This window comes from Podarcis erhardii (genome assembly GCF_964252035.2).
Source record: "Podarcis erhardii genome assembly, chromosome: 2".
Lineage (NCBI taxonomy): Eukaryota > Metazoa > Chordata > Lepidosauria > Squamata > Lacertidae > Podarcis > Podarcis erhardii.
In genome coordinates this window covers 70,073,413-70,092,483 of record NC_138498.1, presented here as the reverse complement: position 1 = coordinate 70,092,483, position 19,071 = coordinate 70,073,413, and the positions used below count along the sequence as shown (strand labels likewise).

General features: G+C 48.5%; 1 protein-coding gene across 1 annotated transcript; it reads right to left on the bottom strand.

Moving 5' to 3' along the window:
* Window positions 1-7,932: 7,932 nt before the first annotated feature.
* On the bottom strand, window positions 7,933-18,941 carry DOK3 (docking protein 3). Its single transcript, XM_081850235.1, has 5 exons — window positions 18,507-18,941; window positions 14,825-15,115; window positions 13,530-13,623; window positions 11,160-11,332; window positions 7,933-9,071 (listed from the first exon to the last, which is right to left on the bottom strand). The coding sequence occupies exons 1-5, from the start codon at window positions 18,561-18,563 to the stop codon at window positions 8,250-8,252; spliced, it is 1,437 nt and encodes a 478-aa protein (XP_081706361.1). The 5' UTR covers window positions 18,564-18,941; the 3' UTR covers window positions 7,933-8,249.
* Between the last annotated feature and the right edge of the window lie 130 nt (window positions 18,942-19,071).

Genomic DNA, 19,071 nt, shown 5'->3' with positions numbered 1-19,071 from the left:
CGCCTGCTCAGCAGTTCAAGCGCAAGCCCCGCCCCCTGCTGCCCCCCCCCCCGCCTCGCCATTCAACAAGCGCGCCGCCTGCTAGGTAGAAGCGCATGCGCGCCGTCGGGGGCGCTTGTGAGGCGTAAGAGCGCCCCCTATTGGAGGTGTGCGGTGCCCGCGCCCCCTGGCTGGAGGAGAAAGGGCGGAGCGCGGCGCCGAAATCGCCGCGCCCTCCGCGGATGTTGCGCTCAGGAGGGCGGCGTCTCCTTGCGCAGCTGCCGCCCAAGCCCCGCCAAATAGGATTGGTACAGCCCCGTCCTTCCTTCTGGAAATCCTAGTTTCGCCTCTGAAAGATCTCCTCGCTGTTGCTTGTGAGGTGGGAGGTGCTTGTGGGTCACTCACAGCATTCTGCACATGCTCAGGAACTGAAGAGGCGCTTTATTAATCGGGTGAGGGCATTCCCTGCGGCAGCCCCTAAGCTGTGGAATTCCCAGCCCCCACCTTCACCATCGTCATGGTTATTATTTTTACTGCAGCTGCTTCACACAGCCAAGATGCTTGAAAGCTAGTGGCAGGGCCAGCACCAGGCATAGGTGAACTCGGCCCTCCATATGTTTTGGGAGTACAACTCCCATCATCCCTAGCTAACAGGACCAGTGGTCAGGGATGATGGGAATTGTACTCCCAAAACATATGGAGGGTCGAGTTTGCCTATGCCTGGTGTACACACAATTTCTCTTTGGAAAAAAGAGAAATGAGTTTTTGTACCTAGTGCAAGTGGATAAATAGGTACTGCTCCAGAGGGAAGGTAAACGGTGTTTCCGTGCGCTGCTCTGGTTCGCCAGAAGCAGCTTAGTCATGCTGGCCACATGACCCGGAAGCTGTATGCCGGCTCCCTCGGCCAATAAAGTGAGATGAGTGCCACAATCCCAGAGTCAGTCACGACTGGACCTAATGGTCAGGGGTCCCTTTACCTTTACTTTTAGGGGAAGAACAGAGAAAAGCTCCTGTCCAAAACATGACGAAGGAATCTGAAATGCTTTTTTGCAGGGTGCCCAAACTTTTCCATGGTACAGTATGCAGGAATGTGTTTTGTGCAACTGCAACACAACACAACACAGGTATTAACAGACACTGCCAATGTCTCACTACAGTCATACCTCATTTTACGTTTGCTTCAGGTTGCACATTTTCAGGTTGCATCCCATGGTGACCCAAAAGTACTGGAAAGGGTTACTTCTGGGTTTTGCCGCTTGTGCATGTGCAGACACGCAAAATGATGTCACGCATGCGCAGAAGCGGCAAATCGCGACCAGTGCGTGCGCAGACACAGGTTGCAATCTTTTCAGGTTGCGAATAGGCCTCCAGAACAGATCCCATTCGCAACCAGAGGTACCACTGTACCTTCAATATAGCAGGCCAAGCACAACTATGGAGGCAGGATGAACAACAGAACCTGCAAAGGATGCATAAATTCCCCTTTTAACATTGGTACCATGGGGGAGAAGAGCAATCCTCTCCCCACTGAAAATAAGGCTTCTAGCCGTCAAGCAGACATGAAGCTCCTTTTACTGAGCTAGAAAGGTCAGTGGGCTCAGTCCACATGTGACTCTCCAAGATGTGACTCTCATGGGGAGCCTTTCCCATTTCTGCTACCCAAGGCCCTTTTAACGTAGAGAGATCTCACATTTGAACCTGCATGCAAATACAGTACATACAGAGTGCCATTGAGTCATGGCCCCTCTCCGGAGCTCAGCTTTCTTCAGTGACCGTAGTTCTTCATGGGTGACCACTGTGTTCCTATGCCAAAATGTAGGACACCCACAAGCCGGATGTCACACGCTGACCACAGCTAGCAGTGGCATAGCGTGGGTTGTCAGCACCCGGGGCAAGGCAAGTAATTTGCGCTCCCTAACCTGTGGATTTGCGCCTCCTAACCCGTGGATTTGCACCCCCTAACCCTAACCCCCAGATGTTGCGGCCGGTGCGGCCGGCCCCCCTGCACCCCCCACGCTATGCCACTGACAGCTAGTCCAAAGTCTACTGGACCATAAATCCACGGTCAATAGCTCTGATGACAGCAAGTCCTTTTGTTTTACTTTCAAATTTGCAGAGCTTTCCCCAGGTGAAGCCAGCCCCTGAAGGCACTCTGTAAAAACAAAGGACCAGGAGCACAGGAAGTTCCTGTTCCAGAATGTGCACAGGCAACAGAACTGACATCATGCTATGTATGTATAGGCAGTGGCATCCAGAATGGGAACAAGAAGACCAAAAAAAAGTCAGATATTGGAGCTAAGGAAAGTGACAGGAAAGCATGGGATAAAAAGTGCTTGGCATAAGGCCATGTAGCCTATTTGGGAAAAAAACAAAACTAAAGATGGAGATGGGGGGAATCATTCTGATCATGCAAAATTGCTGCCACATGTTTTGAATATTGTTGTTTGTTGGCACACAAGGCTATAAATAAAACATCACTATACAGAATGCAGGGAGCCACAGTTCTGTGTACGCAAGCTCACAGCATCTGAAATCCCTCAGAGGACATCTCACAAGCGTTGTGTGACTTGCCTCTCTAGGATGCCTATTAAAACCCAGCACAGAGCCAGGGGAAGCCGCTGAGCCAAAGCAAAATAGCAGCTGAATAAGGCAACTTCTCAGCCCCCTCTCCCTCTCTGGAAATCTCCAGTCACTTTCTCTTCTATTTAAGGCAGAATTCAGTGATTCATACTCAGCGCATGTTAGAAGCGGGCTGACAAATCTCAAAACGGCAGATTCTGTAAGTCATGAAACTTAACGTTTTAACCTGGAAAGAAGCCAGTTCTTTCCCAGTGAGGTCTCCAAAGTACTCATTACTTAGCACTGTCACTGTTAAAAGGTGCTGGGATCAGGAGGGCTCCCTGGTCTTTATGCATCAGCTATGATTTCTACACACAGGATAAAGGATCAAGGCGGAGGAGGTTGAAAGCAATGTTTAGCTTTGCTGCTTCAGCCAGAGGAGGCTGCCAAGTTTCTCTCTGCGGGAGGTAAACAAATAGATTTATTTCATTTTTATCCCACTCCTCTTCCAAGGATCTCAGTGGTTCTGTTTGTCATCGCAACAGCTCTGTGGGGGTAGGACGGGGCGGAGAGAGCGGATCATCGCAACAGCTCTGTGGGGGTAGGACGGGGCGGAGAGAGCGGATCAAGGTTAACCAGTGAGAATAATAGCCAACTGGGGATTTGATCCCACGTCTCCTTGCTCTTAATCTACTGCTCTGACCACTGACCACAGTGCTCTTTCAATAAAACACCTAGTAGTTTCCTTTAAGCCACTTTAATCCCACATACTCTTAAGTTATTGTGCCATCAAAAGCAGAAACATGGTGGGAGTGGGGGAGGAACAAACTGGTGGATGAGGGCAGAGCAAAACAAAACAGAAAGGGTGAAGCTGCGTTCATTTTTAACCTGGTCTTGGTCTTTTTCCTTTAAAGAACAAAGATTTAGGGATGTAATCTGAAATGAATGCAAATAGTTCAGTACCTAGATTTATTTGCTTTTCTTTCAACATAGGTCGGGGGTCAGCCAGCAGGGGCAGAGCGTGTATGGGCTTTTTCAGGTAGGAGTGGAATTTAGAGCTCCCTCTTTTGAAGTTTCAATTGCTGGCAATTATACACATGGAGGATTTGTCAAGAAGTTATTGGTTTTGCAGTAGCAGGAAAACTGGGCCAATGGTCAGCTGACAACTGTGCCGAGTACAGTTCCTACAGATACCCCTACAATTGCAGTCCTGGTCATGGTAACCACACATGTCCACCCAAGTGATATGTAAAAATTTTCAGAGACACCATTGATGGTGCTCTAATTGGAGAACAGCCTTTACCAAAGGTGTCGTGGACTTTGAAGACACTCGAATTCAGGACAAAAGGGAGAAACGTGCTAAGAGGAAGGCACGTTTGGCAAACCCTCACCATGATCAACTCCTGCCTGGAAACCCATGTCCCTGCTGTGGAAGGACGTGTGGATCCAGAATTGGCCTCCACAGACACTTATGGACTCACTGTTAAGACCGTGTTCACGGAAGACAATCTTACTCTTCTACAAGCGATTGCCAAAGACGACGGTGACATGTTTCCCCAGAACACCATGCATTACCTGATCAAGGCAGCTCGCCTGGCCTCTGCTCATATGTCCAAGTCAGGAGCAGTTGCTTTGATTAATGAAACCACCCTAGACCTTTATTTCCATACTTTATTTCTATGATTCTATGATTACGAGAAAGTGACCTAAACACAGAGCAGAAGAAGCCCTCTTTCTTTCTTTTTTAAGAATAATTTTTATTAACCGACCATTACACAACCGAATTTTAAATTTTTGTTGGGGGTACCCATATTTCAAGTTCCGAAGGGATCCAATCAACTTCTTGCTTCTTACTGCTGTTTTAATGTCCACAAATCTAACCTTATGATGTTCACAGTACTATCCAGTCCTTTCTTATTATTTTTCCACATCTCTTGTTATTTTCATATATTTTTTCCTTTCTCTTTGTGACCTCTGACAGTCTCTGCAAGCTGGTTAGAACAGTTTGTAATCCTGCGTGGTTATTATTATTTTTTTATCCAGTAGCCATATTCAGACGTTTTCCATATAACATCACTTCCATACATCAAAACAGTCTTAGCGTCATTAATCTTCACCAATCTGCCTCCTTTCTCAAAACCTCTGAGGAGATTCACTAGGAATGCAGTCTGAAAACCAAGTCCATTCTTCCTCCCGGCTATAAATCCTTTGGCAAGATGGCGACTCCGAATTAATTACTGCGCCATTCCCAAAAGCTCTTATTCTCGATCTCCATAAAGCATACTTTTGGTTAAAGTTTATCTCTACACAGACCTTAATCATCCTGCTTGGGTCAGTTCAACCGACGGTTCTAATGTGGAGGGGTTCTTGTAAATCACATAGAAGGAAAGTAAAAAAGGTTTCTCCCCCCCATTCAGCCCCGTTGTCAACATACCCCGCCTTTGGTGTATCTTCATCATAAAATATTCCTGTTTCTCCAGCCCGTCGTCTTCTTTCGCAGAGGTCACTTAAATTAGCAGACTTCACTCCCCTTCTTCACTTGAAATATGTGCATTTGCTTCTTTTGTAATTAATTATTCCAAATTGCTGCAACTAGTGCGCGATTAGAGACAGCGTCCAGGAGAGCCGAGGTCCACACGGAGGCATTCTGCCTAGGGCCCTCACCCCCTTCTTTCGAATTAGGGGGTGATTTATGGGCACAGCAGGCAAGGGTAGTGTTCCCCATTTCCTTGGGGCAACAAGGGAGGCTGCCTACTCCCATAACAGCCTCTTAATTACCCCGTGTGGGTCGGAGAGATGGTATTGTCGGCCATCTTCCAATGCGCCCCCTAGTGGCCCCCCAAGAAACCATCTTTCTGCCCTCTACAGCACCCACTTAGGTGCTGGTCAGCAAACCCATTTTTTAAAAAGATGCTACTGGAAACCTGGATTTATTTACATCCTTGAAAAATTCTACCCCAAAATGCAAGCAGTTAATGGATGCCGCCTACTTTCCTTCTGCTTAAAGTCCAATTAAGTACCAGCAGAGGAATCTGATAATCTGACTCCCTCTGCTGGACATAAACTGGCACTGCAACAGCCATATGGCCCTGCCTTCATTTTACGCTTCAGAGCTACCCAAATGAAAACCATCCTGCTAATAAAACTTTCTCTCTCCCCGCCCTCCCTCCTCGCACCGCCAGTCTTGGATTGAACTGCTGGATCTGAGTTCAGAGAGCCTAAAGCAACTGGGATCCATTGCTACCTGCCCCCAAATCACACCAAAGTAATAGATATTTGTGACCCTCACCCTCCTACCTCACACAAATGCATTCATAAGGAGCTTGGCATTGTCTGATCTGTCTTGTGGTGGGTTCTTCAGGCAGAGCTTCCTCTTGAACCACAGGGTTAGGCTACTGCGCTGGCAGAGCAGCGGCTGCCGCCATCCTTTTGATTGAGGCCTGGAGTTGTTTACAGCAAGCTGCCTGCTGCTTCTATTCAGAAGGCCCACATCTGGATTTGCTTAGCAAAGCAGAGCAGGAAGTGGCTCTGTTATTATCCTCAGATGGCGCCAAAGGGAAATCCCTCTTCCACTCTCTGCGTGTGCAACGCAGCCTCTTAACAGAGCTGCCTCGCTGTGAAAGAGACACACACACTTCTCTCATCTCCTTATTGGAAAGCTGCTCTGCCATGGCATGCATTTTAAGATTTGGCCCACGTTTCAGAATGCCACAGCCCCCTCTCTTATTTTACATGAACTTTCCTTCAGATATTACTCACAAGCACGGTGCTGTACCAGCTCCTCCTCATATGTATTTGGAGCTGCACACCACACAAAATGTGGTGACAGACCTATGGCTACCCTTTCTGGGTCTTGACTTTTGGAGCCCACTGATGACAACTGTTGCTCTTCTCAGGGCTGGCTCTACCATTAGGTAGAGTGAGACAACTGCCTCAGGCGGCGGGTGCGGAGGGCCCACGGAGCAGACAGAAAGGGGTGTGCCACCATCTGATCTACACCACAGCCTCTAAGCTCACCTGCTGCCCTCTGGTGTCTAGCTGGCTGCATACACACCATTTAAAGCACTCACACACACCAGAGAATCCTGGGAACTGCAGTTTACTCCTCGTAGAGCTGCAATTCCCAGCACCTTTAACCAACTACAGTTCCCAGAATCTCTTTTAGGGTGGGATGAGGCAATGTGCTTTACATGTGTGGCATATACATAGTGAAAGAAAATGCCAGAACAGTTGTCTTCTGTACTGTTACATGAAATTTGGACTGGTGGGCCGGGGAGGGGGGCGCTCTTGTTCCAGACAGCAAAACCTCTTGGTACTCTTAAGTACTGCTGAATTCATACTCCGGGCAACTTAATGCCCAGAAACACCAGAGAAATAAATGAAGAAGAGATTAGAAGGAAAAGGGAGGTTGGAATCTAGAGGTCTGTTGAGGGTCACCCCATTATTCCAACTCAGGAATTTACTCTTTACAATAGGAAATGGCCACTCCAAGACATTATTTTAAAAGAAAACTCTCCTCACAATAGCACACGTTCCATTCACAACTGACTGGTCAGCAGAACATGAAAGCCACGCAGGGTCCACCTTTGTCTCCATGGGGCTGACATGGAGCAAGCTGGAGCTCAGTTACATGCAAAGGGCATATTGCCCTCTAGTGCAAGACTAGAGCAATTACTTGAAGCTCATCATACTATAGCATGCAAAAAAAAAAAAAAAAGGCGAAAAGAGGAACCTATGGCCTTTGATATGTTGTTGGACTACAACAACTTGTCATTGGCTATGCTTGGTGGGACTGATGGAGTCCAAGAGGGCTAAAGATTCCCCATCACTTCAATAAAAAGACGGTGCTAGGATACTAAATGGATAAGAACAGAGGAAGGTGCCTTAGGTCAGGACATAGGGAGTCTGATACCATACCCTCCAACGCGTCATGACGAAAATCTAGGACACCATCTTCCGGGGCTGCACTTCTGCATGAGTCATGTGACTCGTGCAAGATCACAGCCCCCCAAAAGCACTTTTTTCAGGGTGAGATTGTGACACCCAAAATGGCTGCCATGCTCCTAGGTGGTGGTATGTCCCAGTTTTTTCAGGACAGTTGAGGGCTATGTGATACTGTGCTGACTGGCATGGGTTCTCCAAGATGTCACATGGATGCTTTTCCCAGCCCTGCATCCAGAGATCCCAGGGATTTAGCACTTGCCAAGCAAGAATGCCCTTCAGCACCGAGTGAGGCTGGCCCTCATAACATCAATAAGTTCCCAGGGGGTTTCCATGAGAAGATCCCTCCCTGGGAAGTGCAGCAGTGACAGGTGGTCTCAAAAGCAAAAGAGCAAAGAGACAAAAGAGCCAAGCAGAATCCGCATCAACAGAGGGACTTGATAACCCAAGAAACGTTGTTTTATTTATTTATTGAGACACAAAGGAAAAAAGAAAACCCAAAATGTACACCTCACCCACCTGGTCCCTCAGATCCCCTTGTTCCCAAGCTAGACATGCTTCACCTGAGGAACCAAGGCTGACACAATGGAGCTGAGGGCATCTAACCAGCCTTGCCTCCACCGTGTCACTATCTAACGATTTGAGAAGCTGCGTCTTGAGGTCACATAGATCCCGCCTGCCAAAGTCTTGATAAGGAGGAGGCAGAGGAGGAATAGGAGATTAAATTGGCAGAAGGGGCTCCTCAAACCACAGGCAGCTGGAGGGATCCATCATGCTTTGTCCATTGAGCCTGCGTTCTTGCCGGCTGCTTTGCTGGCTCCTCCATCCCGGCTCAACATAGTGACCAGCTTGTGCTTGAAGGCCCCAGCCCCTCTGGCCTTGGCCCTGGCCCGGCCCTCACCTCCGCTTTCGGGCCCCTGGCAATCCAGCAAGGGAGGAGGGCACTGGCTGTCTGGGGTAGGGTCAGCCCCCACAGCGCTGGGATTGAAGCCAGGGTTACTGTTGGAGCGCCTTGCCACTACGGGGCTGTTGTCGTAGATCGGCGACCCCCCGTTGCTGCCGCTGCCCTCAGGGGAGTCTCTGTAGCCGAGGCTCCGAGGCTCGGCGCAGAGGGCCTGCTGCTCCAGACTGCGCAGATTCTCATAGAGGTGGTCCGAGCCCTGCTCTCTTCCCGCTTTGGGTTCTGCCTCTGCCTTGCCCGATGGCTGGAACGGGAGAGGGAAGCTCTTGCCAATGGAAGCGTAGATGATGGGCGAGTCGGAAGCCTTGAACTCTGGGGAAATGGAGCGGCTGCCGCCAGGAGGCGCTGCCGAGTACCCCATGTCCACACTTCCCTTTGGCGTTCTTTCGTACAGCGGCTGCACTCCCTCCGGGCTCTCCGGGCTGGTGGGCCAGGACCAGCCCCCTGCTTTCTGCATACAGTCCTGGGCTGGGGAGATGCCGGCTTTCTTGTCTCTCTCCAGAAGAGTGGCTTTCTGGAGGTCTATGGAGGCCGAGACAGCTCGGCAGATCTCCGCAGCCCGTACGGTGTTAAAGATAAAGAGGCCCTCTCCGGAGTCACAGCGGCGCCCGGCCTCAAAGGAGAACACCGTCTGGGGAGAGAGTGGGGGGACACAAAGGTGCTTTCTTAAGGTGATTCTCATACTTGGCCATCATTGAGATCTCTGCTCAACTTTCCCCTGCAGCATCTAAGGCAAAGCAAATCAGAGCAGCACCAAATATTTAAAGCACACCCAACAAACATTTAAGGAACTCCAAAGAACCCTGGGAACTGTAGTTCTACAGTGCCCAGCAGCCTCAACAAACTACCGTTTCCCAGGGTTCCTTTTTGGGGAAAGCCATGCGCTTTGAACACACACTGGATGCGCTTTTCATGTATGGTGTGGATCAGCCCGTAGTTGTCTACTGATGCTGAGCCTCATTGGAGACAGATCCAAGAAAAACAGACTAGATAGAAGTTGCTGATTTAAGTCAATGGGACCTTTTAGCCCAGGATTATGATGGGCAGTGGCTCTGCGGCATCTCAGCCAGACATTTCCTCTTGCTATGCCACCCAAAATCCTTTTAGCTGGACATGGCAGAGATTTACCCTGGAAGAGGCCTTATATTGGGCCAGACTCAAGGGCAGCCCTCCCATTAGGGCCAAGCGGGGGGGGGGGGCAGATGCTGGGGGAGGGCAGGCAACACAGGCTGGTCCATTCAGGGCAAAGGGAGCCCTGTCCCACCAAACTCAGCCTGCCCTCAGCCAGCCCCAACCTGCCTTCTTTCTTACAACCTGTCACAGGTGGCTCTGCCTGGTCATTGGCTCTGGCGCCACCTGCTGCTGGTCTCTCTGCCTTCCTCCCAACCAGTCGCAAAGGGGCACCATTCACCACTGGGGGGCAGGGCAGCAATCCACCATCATTCCTCCAAGTCCCTTAAACTAGGCTGCCCTGCACTCGACCCCCTCCTGCCTGCCAGGATAGCCTGCTGCCCCCAGGAGTGGTAGAGGGTGCTGTGCCATTGCCAATGCCAAGACTCAGCTGTCAGCCCAGGTAGCTTCTGTGCATGGAATGGAAGGCCGTCATCTCATCTTTGGCATCCAGCAGCAAAAGGTCCATCTGTTTGGACTATATTTTCTCCATCTAGCCCAGGATTGCCCAGTTTAGCTTGCCACAGCTCTCAGGCAGAGACTCTTCCCTATTGCCTTCTACCTGTTTCTTTTAACTGGAGATGCCAGGGATAGAATCTGGGGCCTTTGGCATGCAAAGGATGCACAGCACGCTTTCAGCAGCTGATCTATGGTCCCTGCATATGAAATAGCTCTAACTGAGTCTAATCTGGATGGGTTTAAAAAGTCCCAGGAGCAGGCAGCAAACTAAGAAAGTGGGTGGGGCAGCGGGAGGAAATATACCAGCCTCCAGGATTGTCAAATGAGAAGAGTGGATGGACAATTTTTTTACGTGTTCAAGTGAATGGTGAAATAATGGGAGGGTGAGCATTTCAACTCCTAGCCCAATGCACCAAGGCAGAAAAGGGTGGGTGTGAATTTACTAAAGATACTACTATTCCCAGAACAGCAGCAACACACTACAAGAAGCATCACCTGAAGTGTGAGGTAGACTTATTTGCTATCCCTGTAAAGGTAAAGGTAAAGGGACCCCTGACCATTAGGTCCAGTTGTGACCGACTCTGGGATTGTGATGCTCATCTCGCTTTATTGGCCGAGAGAGCCGGCGTACAGCTTCTGGGTCATGTGGCCAGCAGGAATAAGCTGCTTCTGGCGAACCAGAGAAGGCACGGAAACACTGTTTACCTTCCCGCCGGAGCGGTACCTATTTATCTACTTGCACTTTGACGAGCTTTCAAACTGCTAGGTTGGCAGGAGCAGGGACCGAGCAACGGGAGCTCACCCCGTCGCGGGGATTTGAACCGCCGAACTTCTGATTGGCAAGTCCTAGGCTCTGTGGTTTAACCCACAGCGCCACCCACGTCCCAGGTCCGCTTATTTTGAAATCATCCTGTGGGCTGAAGGTGTGACCAGGGCCTGCTAACACAGCCCACTGGGAATGAGGGTACTCCCTGTCCTCAAGCTGCAGGACAAGACAGGATGTTCCCTGCCTTTGGTGCTATTCCTGAGGGTAGTCAGTAGAGGATGGGTGTTTTCTGGGCCACTGGAGGAGGAAACAGACACAACATACCTTTTCCTGTCCAAATCTTCGGAGGAAGGCATAAGGCCAGGTATAGAGGGCTTGCCCGGAGTGCATGTCCTTCAGCACCAGGTGCTCAGGTAGAGTCGTCATCAGGTAGTTCCCTTTCAAGTGACATCTTGCAGATGCCTCTGTCGGGAAAACTGACACGGGGAACTCGCAGGCTGTTGAGAAGGCATTGCAAAAAGTTAACAAATCCCTCAAAAGCCATGCGTGTTCTTAGTTTTAATTCCTCCCAACCCCGCCATGGCTCTGACTACACTCTGCGAGCGCACTTTTTTAAAAAAATAAGCAAACAAAAACTTATCAAAACTGCACACCACCAGAGTACATTCATACCTTGGAAGTCGAACCCCCTTGCGAGTCGAAAATTTTGGCTTACTTTGAAAACTGTATTCTGCTCAAGGGGGAGGAGCAAACTGATAGGGGAGGAGCAAGTGGAACTCTGGTGGGAAAGGGATTCAGAAATCTGAAGAGGACCCTATGTTTTTGTTGTGCTTCTATCTAAAGAGCCTGACTCATTTTTTTTTATGGTTGAAGACATTTTTGGGACTGCTTTGCTTCCCCTCCTCCTCCCATGCTATCCTAACTGCCTTATGGAGTGCACAATGGTTGGAGCAGGTACTTTGTTTCAGAACTGCTCTGTTCCTTTCAGACATATATTCCCCCATCATAATATCCACTGGTGTTTGTGAATTTACATCCTTCCAAAATGAGACTCCTTTTTTAGCTTGCCCATCTGCCTCAGTAAATATAGAGTCACTGGGGCACAGAACAGTGTGGGAACAGCTAAGGAGAAACTCCTATCTAATAATAGGAGCACACAAAGCTGTTTGTTTTACGCTTCTTGTCAAGAACACTTTGCCTCTAATTGTCCCTGTTTTAGAGGGTCCTTTGTTTCTAATGCCGATATCATTGAAAGGGACACATGACACTCCATTATGATGATGATGATGATGATGATGATGATGATGATGATGGAGCACTTCACGAATTTGTGTGTCATCCTTGTGAAGGGCCATGCTAATCTTCTCTGTATCATTCCAATTTTTTAGTATATGTGCTGCCAAAGCGAGCACTGCACATGACACTCTTGAAGAACAGTGGGGTAAAGCTGTCAGCCTGTCCCAACAAGCCCTTCTCATCTCCCGTTCATCTCACGTCATTTCATCATTTTCTGGCTTTTACTATTAGTCAACTTAGCATGACTACTGGCTCAGTCAGCACATCTATCACGTTCTAAGGATCAGAATCTAATCATTATGTTTTGTAAGTCACTTAGGGGTATATAGAGTTTGTTAAATAAAATAGATGAACTGAATAGATTGGTGACAAGCGCTTGAAGAGCAGGCAGAGGGATATCTTTATCTCCAGTGTTAGTGCTGAACGCCACCGCACTTAGATGAGAGATAAGAGCAAAAGGCAGCGTTTCCACCTGCCGTGCTGGAGGGGGTGGGTGGGAAGAAATGCTGCCTTATACTCTCATTCTCCCATCCTAGCGCTAAGGAGCTAAGGTCAAGATTGAGAGATCCTATCTAAAGAGCAGGCAGGTGGATCTTTCCAGCCACCCTAGTGCTGAGGTAGAGAGCACTGGCTGGAAAAATGCTGAGTGTGTGTGCACATGTAAACACATGCCTGTGTGCCAGTATGTCTGATGTATGAAAGTGCATGTATATGTGACCACATGCATGCATGTATGTATGCATGTGTGGGTGCTGTTGTCTGTGTGTCAGGTGACAAGGTGGGGGCGGGCAGGGGGAGGTACTAACAGAGGAATTTTTCTTGTGTTGTTTTGCTCCATCCACTTTTGCCCCCACCCACCATTGGAATACGGCCTCCGGATAGTTGATTAAGTTCAAATCTGGCCTTCAGGCTGAAATAGGTTCCTCACCTCCAATTTACCTTATCCCATTTTTGCCAGCATGGGGGTTGGCTGTTTGGGTTTTCACAAATGTCCTAGCCTTTCTCAAACTTGGGTTCCTGGATGTTGTTGGACTACAACTCCCATTGCCCCTGACCACTTTTCCTGGTAGCTATGGATGATGGGAGTTGTAGTCCAACAAACATCCAGGAACCCAAGTTTGAGAAAGGCTGTAGGCCAACTTTGAGCAGAGGACTGGGGCCTGTGCAGCAGAGATGGGAAATCTGTGGTCCTCCATGCTGAATGGGGTTGATGGGAGTTGGGAGCAAGAAGAGGGTTGCATGTTCCCCACTGCCACCACCTTATAGCACCTGCAGCTGCACCAAAGCTCCTTACAAGCCTGAATTCCCTCTCCTTCCATCAGCTGCCACTTGGTAGTACAAGAAACTGGTGTTTTGTTCCAGGTCCTTCACCCCCCCACCTGCCCCTTAGGCACATACTTTCTTGCCAGGATGAGTAGATGGTGTTCTCCTCCATGAGGGGCTGTGGGCTGGGTGTGTTTCCAACTGAGCCGGACGAGGGGGCAGGCATCCTCTGTGTGCAGCACAGCAAAGGGGAAAGAAGCAAGGAGAGCATTTCTCAGATGAAAACCATCACAGAAACAGAGAAAGGCAGGGTGACTTGTTCCAACATTTGGATTATTCCCTTTGAACCTCAACCTGAACACAAAGACAATTTCAACCATGTGCCCATCAACCCTTGGTCCATTCTTACGGGCCAGAAACATCCCTTTAGCTGTTCCACACCTTACTGTTCTTATGAGCAACTAAAAACATCGATCCTCCCATTCAGCTCTAATACTTTCCCTTTTTCTTCTCCTTGTGTCTCACCAAGGATCTGTTTACTTTGCAAAGAGCTTAGTTGCCAGCTCTGCATAAATACTATTTCCCCATGAGCCATTCTTTTTCTCGCTCAATCTCAGTTTCACCATTACTAAAGCCCCACCATCATTAACAGAGCACTCTGCCTGCATAAAGAACATCACAAACTTATTATCTTCCTCACCTAACATCCTTGGAAACTAGGCTGCTATTTTCTTCTTTTTAAGTGGCAACAAACAGGAATGACCAAGAATTGATTGAAAACAGAGATTGCGCAAATTATTTGCACATTAAGGCAGCAATTCTGTGAATACCTATGTGGGAGTGAGCCTCACTGAACACTGTATATTCAAGTAAATATAGATAGGAGTGTCCTAGAAGGTTAAATTCTTATGCATTCTTTCTTGAATGTATGCCCCATTAAAATCACCGAGACAATGTTCTGAATAACATGGGTTGAGAATAGGCTGCAATACATCACGTCAAGGGAGATTTCAGACCCAGAGGCCATGCCCAGAATTTCCAGAGCTTCATCCCCATCTACATTCCCAGAATAAACCTAAAGATATTTTTTTGCAAGAATATATAAACCCTTGTATTCAGAACCTAACCAAAAAAACCCCACACAATTAAAAGCACTTATCATTAAAGCAACTGGGCAGGGAACATGGGCCACCATAGCAGTCAAATTTAGGACCTCTTCAGTCAATGGAATGCAGGTCAAAAAGGACTTGGGAGGTCATAAAGTCCAACCCTCGCTGAGGGCCAGAAACTTGCAACTGCAAGCCACCTCTAGAGGAAGCAGCTTGGCTTCCCTCTGAGATTCCACTCATCTGACTTGTGGCCAGGAGGAATCTCCCTGTGGTTCAGCGAGACACAGGGACTTCCCATTGAAGATATGAAGAGGTCAATACCTGAAAAGCCAGCTGGCAGATACATTCGATCCACTCATCTGCCTGATCCGCTGCCAGCAAGCAGTTGCGCTCCATCATGCTCAGGAAGAAGGCTGTGGTGTCCTTGGGAGAGCTGTGCTCGCCTGCCCGCTCCACCGAGATGCAGTCTGAGAGGCGGATCACCTTCCGCTCGCCCTTCCTCAGGGTGGCCTTCTCTGCTGCGGCCCCTTCACGCCCTTCGAAGTACTCGAGCCGTGCGATGCCAGAAGGGCTGTCGGCGAAGAGCTGGGCCCACACTTTTCGCCAGACCTTCTGTGAGCAGGGGGCAAGGGGTGACAGCACACAATCAGGGACAGGCACCGGTTAACAACAGTCTGCACTAGGAAATCCACATGAAGAGGAAAAGGCCTCTTTAACAGGCGCATTACCCAAGCAGAAATGTGATCCTCTCTGGGGATTTATTGCCCTGTAGAGTCCTTGCCAAGAGCAGGTGGAAGTACAGTATACGGAATCAGAGGTTACGAAGAATTCTTTGGCGATTACCTCTGTTAGGCAATTGAATGCATAGAGCCACAAATCTGCAAGCACTGCAAGCATTAGTGGGATTGCTGTGTAAATACCGTAAGCCCTCAATTTACACAGGGGATTGTGCCGAAAGCCAAAGTTGTGTATAGTCAAAACACATTGGTACAATGGGAGGTGAGACTGCCAAAGTCATTTTTCCCTGGGTGCCCCAACCATTTTTATTTATTTTTGCCAAGTGCGTAAGTTAAATGTGTGTAGGTTGTGGGCTTACTGTGCAGGAATTTAGCATCTCCTCCTCCTGCAGCCAGCTGCTGAAATCATACTTTTTTTTTTAAAGGAAGTTTCTAAACCTCATGGAAATAAAAGAAAGCCTGGAAATGTGTGTGAAGTGTCTGGCGGAAGCCTCAGAAGCCCAAAAGACATGTGTAAAGCTGACAGCCAGTAGTGGTTTCAGGGCTGTGGTCTATAATATTTATTTTTATATTATTTCCTAAAATGTATACACTGCTTTGATTGTAAAAACAACAACACCCTCAAAGGAGTTTACAAAAGATAAAAGAGTAAAATCGGGAAAATTCACAATCCTACATTAAAACTTAAAGAAGTGAAAACGCTAAAACAAATGATGTCCACTTTCTAAGCATCTGGGCAGGCTTGTCTAATCAATGTTTTTAACAGATACTGAAAAGCGTAGTGAAGGCGGCAGGGCGATCTAAAGTGTAGGCGCTCCCACCTGAAATGATCAAATTCTTACAAATGTGGAACAGGCATTATGTGGCACCTGCAATAGTGCCGATTCTGCCAATTAAAGCGGTCAAGTGGGCACGTGTAGGGTAAGGTGATATTGTAGGTAAACAGTAACACTTTGAACCTGGCCCAGCAGCAAATCAGCAACCACAGCAGATCTCTGAGCACAGGTGTTATATGGTGCTGCAGCTTCTGGATCAAACGCGAGGGAAGAACCACATAGAGCACAATCCAGTCTAGAAGTAACTAGCGCATGAACCACTGTGGCAAGGCTTTCCCAGTCCAGGAATAGCTGTAGCTGTCAAATCAGTCACAGTTGGTATAGTGGCCCTTTTCTCTTCCAGCTCACCTAACACCAGGCTCTGCCTTCCCCACCCCCCTTTCTCTTCCTTTTCAAAACAGTCCAATTTCTTTCATGATTGGGACTCCGCAGCAGGACAAGTGGAAGCACCAAATCTTCCCAGTGCACAAATGGCATGCCAACTTGAGGTCTACCAATGTAGCCACCAAGTTGCTGGTGGAGAACAGATATGTCAACCTGGCTGGCCCATGAGAAAAAAACTCCACTTTGGTCTAACAATAAATAAATAAATCTAAGCAGTGGAGATGTGCAAAAACATCTTTTTTTAAAGATGTGTGTCCTAGCACCCGATTGGAGGTGTTATTGCAAGCAGCCAAGCATGGGTGCACACATGCACAGCACTCCTCCTCTGTTAAACCCCCTTACTGGGTAGCAGGTACACTTTGTCTCTGTGGAGCAAGTAGTAAGAAAGTCAATCTGGCAGTGGCTAGAAACAATGGTTGGCTTGGCTCCCAAGCTCAGCCAAAGTTTATGTGCCTCTGGTGATGACATTGCAGGGTTTGGATGGTGGTAGGTTGGGCTTGTTTGTTATTTAAAGTGGTTCGTTAGTACAGAGTCTTAATTGCCAGGAGAAGGGAGTTTTCACCTGTACACTAGAATACAAGGCAGGCCTGGTATTATCAGCGGGTGAAGCTCTATCTCCCAATCTAATCTTGTGACAAAGAGGATTAAGAAGGACGTAAGCACCAAATATGGAAGACACCCACAGGGCTGTTTCTTTCTTTCCTCTACCCTAGAGTGTTCATTTTAGACAAGGGGAAGGAGGATACCTTCCCAGTGCCCATGGGGAGTAACTATGGCTACTTCCGTAAAGTCAAGTTTGCTGAGTAATAAGAACAAGATAGCAGGTCAGCAATGCTGCCTGAACCCTTTAGACCTTAGCATATATCAGCTGCAGACATTTTCAGTCTCGCTTTGCTAGTAGCCATTTGTCACAAAGCAATATAGCCACTTTTGCGATCCAGGTTTCCTAACAATGTGCGATGGATGTAGAAGAGTGATTAAGAGCATAAGCCGAGAGTCAAAAAGGCCTCATTTCAAACCTTAGCTTGTTGTGTGGCCTCAGGAGTTATTGGGGGGGGGAGTGTGGGGAGAATATTGACCTACTTACAGAGGAAATGTTAAGAAATACTTTTTGAACACCTCCAAGGAATGCAAAAATATCTAATTGTGACTGCCTTTCGGTGTGGGTGGTGTCATTTGCTAGCTCTGGACGTTAAAAAGGCAGGTGACTGAAAATGAGAAAACCACTGAGCCATTTCTTTTCAGCCACCTTGCCATATCCGCTGCACATGGGCAGGCACCATGGGGGCTCTGGCACCACAGCCAATTCCACCATAGGGGAGCTTGAGGCTTCAGCTGAGTTCACTAACACCTGCAACATGATACTTGATCAGAAAGAAAGAAAGAAAGAGAGAAAGAGAGCGAGAGAGAGAGAGAGAGAAAGAAAGAAATAGATAGATCCAGGTCAATCCCCAACCCCAAGAGATAGGACACAGCAACATGGCTGCCTTGGTCAAGCAAGTCCCTTGACAACAAACTATAAATGGGCCAAAGTACAAGCGCCCAGTTCTCTAGAAACCTCCTGCAGCAAGAGAAAAACCAGGCACTGGGGGCCCCACTTTTAAAAGGCAGAACCCTATAGGACCACCCCTGCACACTCACGCTCAGTGGCGGTTTCAGGCCAATCCTACTTATTTTATGTGCTCTCTCTGTGTGTCTCTCCCTGCCTCTCTCTCCCACACACCTTGCTTCAGGTACACCCCTTATTTCATATAGCATTTTAATTTGTTATTGAGTTTATTTACATTCAGTTTGGCTGTAAATTCACAATACAGTCACATGACAAAGCAGAAGGTGGGAAAGACGCCAAGCAATGACAGCTCCTGCAGGCACACTCTTGCACTACAGAGGGTGTAATCTCAGGCCCTAAAGAAGGAAAAGCTAGGGAAAATGCTCCCCTGCATTTGACGAGACCCAAAATTCCCACTGAACCTACCCACCCATACAGCAAAGGCTCCCTGGGGCCAGACACTCCACCCACCAAATCAGACACACACACGCATTTACCTTCCCAAATTTGGGGTGCTGGATATATAGGATCCCATCTTTCACGGGACACTCCATGGGGCAGGCTCCGAAGGGGCAGCCCAGTGAGGAGCGAGGCAGTCTGCAGGCTCCACAAGCCGTTGTGGCTGCCACAGGGATGAGTCAGTATGTACGATAGCGCTGGCAACTTCCTCTGCCTGCTAACTTCCTCTTTGGGGCCTACATGCACATAGGGAGCTGCAACAGGCAGAGCCGTCCCAGGAGACACAGGCTCTCCCAGGGGACTTCTGCCTTGATGAGCGTTGGTGGGTTAACAGCTTTCTCTTCCGGCAGCTGCAGGGTAACTGCAGAGTGAGCCAGCCAGAGGCACATGACGGGGCTGGGGACAGACAGGTGGGGTCACACAGAGAAGGCTGAACGTCCCTCTCTGAGAGGGGCCACAGAATGTTTCAGAAACCACTACCGGAGCTGGGGAATGCAGCAGCACAGGACTTGCCAAGTACAACAGCGCTTGCCCAACACAGCTTAACCGTAGTTACTGACGCAATGGCCTATTGCATCACTGCCCTGCTGCTTTCAAGAAAAA